This window comes from Topomyia yanbarensis, chromosome 1, assembly GCF_030247195.1.
Source record: "Topomyia yanbarensis strain Yona2022 chromosome 1, ASM3024719v1, whole genome shotgun sequence".
In the NCBI taxonomy this organism is placed as follows: domain Eukaryota; kingdom Metazoa; phylum Arthropoda; class Insecta; order Diptera; family Culicidae; genus Topomyia; species Topomyia yanbarensis.
The window spans coordinates 180,686,316-180,691,644 of NC_080670.1; the positions used below are offsets into that span (position 1 = coordinate 180,686,316).

At 40.1% G+C, this 5,329-nt stretch overlaps 1 protein-coding gene across 1 annotated transcript; it reads right to left on the bottom strand.

The window, feature by feature from the left end:
• Positions 1–1,839: 1,839 nt before the first annotated feature.
• Positions 1,840–4,460, bottom strand: LOC131683426 (histone H2A.V). The gene is made up of 4 exons (XM_058965412.1): positions 4,270–4,460; positions 3,771–3,848; positions 3,552–3,665; positions 1,840–2,435 (listed from the first exon to the last, which is right to left on the bottom strand). The coding sequence occupies exons 1-4, from the start codon at positions 4,270–4,272 to the stop codon at positions 2,250–2,252; spliced, it is 381 nt and encodes a 126-aa protein (XP_058821395.1). The 5' UTR covers positions 4,273–4,460; the 3' UTR covers positions 1,840–2,249.
• Positions 4,461–5,329: the final 869 nt, after the last annotated feature.

Sequence of the window (5,329 nt, forward strand, 5' to 3'; positions counted from 1 at the left end):
TTCGAGAACCGGTTGCCCAGTACGTCGCTCATTTAACTCGTCAGTCGTCTCGAACCCCGAATCATGGAATTCTCCGATTCGATCTTCCAGGACATCATTTTATTCACGATCCGATCTTCATTTTATTTTAACGTTCATTTTAATAACTTCACTGTAGGTGACAACGGTAATAGGTAAAACAAGTGAATTGATGTGTAGGTGAAGTGAAAGTGAACTTGTAGGTGAGAACGGTAATTTTCACCGCGAAGTGATATTCGTAATAAGGACCATTATCTTTCCCATCAGCACTGCTATCGATCCAAATATCTAAACTACAGATTTCATTTTGAAAGTAAAAAAAAAATGCTTCCGCCCAGTACAGCAATGTCGTTCTCATTAAAAAGTAATCACGACTCTATTCACATGTCCGTTTTAGAACAAGCAACGCAACAAACAAAATTTTTATTGACCCCTTCACCCTATTCGCATCGTCACTCACATCACAACATCGAGTCACATTTCAATCCATATTCCCTTAGTCACCTTATGTGACAAAAACTCACTCTATTATAACGAATAAAAAAATACAAGCATAATGTAGCGTTTACATGCCCAGTTTACATTAGTGCTGGTTGCCATCTGCTGGTGCCAGCATGCTGGCAACAATATAAAAAAAAATTTTAACCTTTTCAGTCGCCAAAAATTTTTCCGTTGAACTTGCCTTTAAATCGTATTTGCAAATTGCGTTTGATCCTAGTTGCAATTAGCATAGGCGAGTAGAGTAAACCGTCAAAAAATTCAACTCGCCTGACAATGCTCGTCCGCCTTTTTCTTGACTGGGATGAATGTCTGACATTATTGGCGTAAACAAAATCAACTATATTGTCAACCTAAGGGGGTGTTGAACGTATTACGAACAAGATGATTGAGGCCACCAATTAACGATTATGAAACATTATGCGCTTTTCGGCGGAGTTACTTTACACTGGCGTACACGCCAGCAAGTTTCATACGATTGGCTCAAGACATTGTGCGTTGCGAGATAAACACTCGGCGTGCGATTTTATGAAAGCTCAACTCAAGTAGGCGCGTGACAGTCGCCTATATAAATTCACAGGAAGCTTTTTCCTTGGAGCCTTTGAAAGCACACAGCAGACAGGGAAATAAACATTGAAAGAGGAGACCCTCTCCATTAACAATAGAGACTGCATATTACTAAGAAGTCTTCTATAATTCGCTTATGATCGACTGTCTCATATTCTAGCGGCTCTACCGAAAACGCGCGTAATGTGAGATTTTATTATGAGCGCGACATATGCGTACCAAAATTCCGCCAGATGCTCTAAAAGACACGAACGTCAAAGAAGGCGGCCAATTCGTTGATGTGAACAAAAACTAGCAATAAATTGGAAAATTGATCGTTTTCCAATTAATTAGGGAAATAACAGATGACGCACTTTATAAAATCCCTGTAGAAAAAGACAGCTACATACAAGGTCTGCTTTTCTTTTGTCTCATCGGATGAGGACAGGCGTAAGGCTTCAACTAAGCATTTCTATTCGATCGACCATACTCCAAAAATGTTCCAATTCAACGAGAGAACACCATAGCCTTTTGCTTTATGAATAGAAGTGAAATTCAGTTTTTGCTCTCTTAATAGTAGTAAAATTTTATTATTTTTCATCGAAAATATAATAAGAAAAACGCACTTAACTTATGTACTCTAGGTTTTAGATTTTTCTCATTTTAGTTTTCTCTCTCAATCTGCGTTAAAAATTAAATTGTATTTTGAATCTGCAGTGTGTTATTCATGTTCATCGCCCATCAGGAAAAGTACAGCTTCGAAGTAAACTCAAAAAGTGTCGAGAAATCAAGTTTCTTTTATTTAACTGTCGCATTCGATTGTTAAAGAAATACGTCGATCAGCTCAATGTAAAGCTGACTTTTTCTCTAGAGGAAGAAAAAAACGCTACACTAACGTCTGTAGTAATTGGTTTAAAAACTGATACTAAACATAGTAACGAACAAGAATGTCGTGTCCGCCCGCTGTCTGTCAATTCAACATTATTGTTTCTACTAAGAACCAAGATTCTCTTATTTCTCTGTCTACCTTCAGCCGCCTACGCGCGACTATTATACTCAATAAAATCGTTAGATACATATTTTTTTTGTTGTCGGAGAAATAGGTCTTGAATCCGGGAAATAATCAACAGTTTGGTTTGATCAATCAGAAGAACCCCCTTGCCTACTCTGCCACCTTAGCAGGGAGGTTATTCCGGACCGCCCTTCTTGCCGATCAGCGATTTGTGGATGTGTGGAATGACACCACCGCCGGCGATCGTCGCCTTGATCAAACTGTCCAGCTCTTCGTCTCCGCGGATGGCTAGCTGCAAGTGACGGGGCGTGATACGTTTCACCTTCAGATCCTTGGAGGCGTTTCCGGCCAATTCGAGAACCTGCGAGGGGGAGATTGGTACGATTAGTTTTACGAGTGATGCGTGACATATGCGCCGCGGCGATGCGCGGAATGGTAGTGTTGGAATATTTTTAGGTGGTTCCCAGCAGCCCATTTCCGTTAAACCCAAATTCTATTGTTTATCCAAAGCGCACCAAAAATTAGTCGCGCTGAAAATGATTTTTTATTTCGCTATTTTTAGAATTCAAAAAAAAAATGTGAAAAATAGAAGCGCATCGCCTCTTGCTTGATACCAGCTTTCTTGGGGCAAACTTTTAATTTTTCAGTTGCTCCTTAAACAACCTTCTTTAAATACACCCAAAAGCCGCTTCTTACACGTTTATCATAATTTTTAAAGGCGCAAATCAATTTTTTTTTCAATTTTGTGAAAATTGTCTCGCAGCTTCAATTGGTGACTGATACTTTTTGCAATGCTTTGTTTAAACAACATAACGCATTTAAGGGTTAAACCTACATTTTCTACGCACTTTTTTTACATTATGCGCTTCTCCTGCGGGAACAGGAAAATCCAAGCAAAAAACTTCAAATTTGATATTGCAAATTACGTATGCTAAAGAATTCTGTTTCATGAGAAAAATCCAAGACATATAATATAAGTTTCAAAATGAAAAATACTAATTTCGATTAATTTGGCCTATGTTAATTGATGCAAAGCGTGATCATTAAAGAATGCTTCAAGCGCTTTTACGGAATCGTGACTACAACGCCATACCATACAGGTAGGCAGTTGCTCCCAAAAAATAAACGCGCAAAAATGTATTTGTTTACAAACAAAAAAATCCACCCTAAATTTCCCGCCCTAAAACTAGACGAAACATTTTCCCTTTTGCAACGCTCCATCTACAAACGCGCGTCACTGCAATAAACACAGTCGCAGCTATACAAAAGCATACGCAGAGAAAAAAACGAACAAAATGGCGCCCAACTGAAAACTAAACAGCGTACCCGCGCGCGATTCATGTGTCCAACCGAAAATAGACGTTAAATTTTGCTTTCATCCCCCTTTGGTTATCAGTTATCCCATCCCGCTGTACCTCATTCGTTTTGTCCCATCTGTTGTTTTTGGGTTTTGCGCGCCAAAATAAGCACAACCTACCTCAGCTGTCAGGTATTCCAGGATAGCGGCAGAGTATACGGCTGCGGTGGCCCCGACGCGCCCATGGCTCGTAGTACGGTTCTTCAGGTGCCGATGAATTCTGCCAACGGGGAACTACAACAAAAATATAAACGATTAAAAAATGCGCACAAATCCCGCATAAATATTGGGAGAAAGTTCGCGCTAAAATTTTCCCTCGTCACGGGGAAAAGTACTAACCTGTAATCCGGCACGCGCCGAGCGAGAAACGGCTTTGGCTTTCGCCTTTCCAGAATCTTTACCAGCTTTTCCTCCAGCCTGCGCGATTGAAAAGGGGGACAAGCATTATTTACTGAAATCAAGCCGAATTTCATCATACTGTCTGAAGTGGAAGCTACCGTCGCCATCACGGGAAACAAGCGAAAATATAGGTTATCTCATCGCAAGACATTTTCCGCCTGCAAAACCGAGCACAGTTCGAGGGAATTTTGCTCTCAATTGAGCAGCGACGATAAGAGCAAAGGAAAATTTCAAGGATGATGATGTCGTCTATCGATTTTCCTCCTGTTGTTGATTTTTGCTGGAAGGTACACCGAAAAAGAGGGAGCTTCCATTTTTGATTCGACGGAAAAAGAAGCCTCGCGCATCAAGCGGCGGCGTCAGTCACCGGCTTCCAGCCGCTTTTCCGTTGCAGGTAACTTCCACTTCAAGCTAGAAACTTAATCCCGTGCAAGCTTACCATTTTTTCTAACTAGAAATTTTGCTACTTCAGCCGTCTCGAAATAAAAATGTACCAAAATCACACTTTTTCTTCTGTAAACACGCACACTTTGGAAAATGGCTGCTGCTTTTGCTGTTAGTGCTGCCGCGCGCCACGAATAGATAACACACCCAACCGAACTGAACGAGCTAAAGTACAATACTGTCGAAGATCGGCTGCCGAAGAGAAACTGCCTGATGCGCGCCGTTGACTAGCGAGAGAGCTAAAGATTGGAGAGAAGGGAATAAAGAGAGACGTGTGTAGACTTTCGACGTTGGCCACACCAAAGAAAGGAACTTCCTGAAGTGTGAGCCCATTCATCGTGAATGGTGACTAGGCGGGTAGAAAACGTTGCCCGGCAAGCGTCGGGCTAATAGAATGCTGTTTTGGGTGACTTGCTGAAATTTGGAATAAGCGATTCACATGAAGTAGCACTGAACCAAAATCACTTCATATTAAGCTTTTTCTAACAAAAATATATTTGTTTCATTAGAAACGCGCTTTTCGATCATTTTGATGCGACGAATTATATTGACACATTTGTTTATAAATCCTAAGGAAAATCGAAAAATGTGCATCCAACGTTGGTGCATCACTCAAGTTAAATGTGTGCTATTTGACTGCGTTAACCGTAATTGTTGTAATTGTAATTGAACAGGCTATAATGGCATTTCTAATGTTTCAGGTTTTCGTATATATTTCTAGAGAAAATTTAGAATAAGACGTAAGTAACGATGAGAGATTCTCTTTGGGGTCTTTCTCTTTTGTTCGTTACTCGCCCATTTCAACATTTGCTACTCTACTCTTTGCATAATATTCTAGTAAAAACCGTCGGCTTTCGATATGTACTGGAAAATTAGTGCAAAGTGTTGTAATGACGTCGTAATAAACGAAAGAGAAAGTAAACAAAGAGAGGCTCTCAATGTTCTTATTGAAAAGTTTCTCTAGATTTTTTATAATTTTTTGTTTACACTAATCATCACTATTGTTGCTGTTGAAATCTGGAAAATCCAACCAGGGACAACCGCATTTTTTTTCC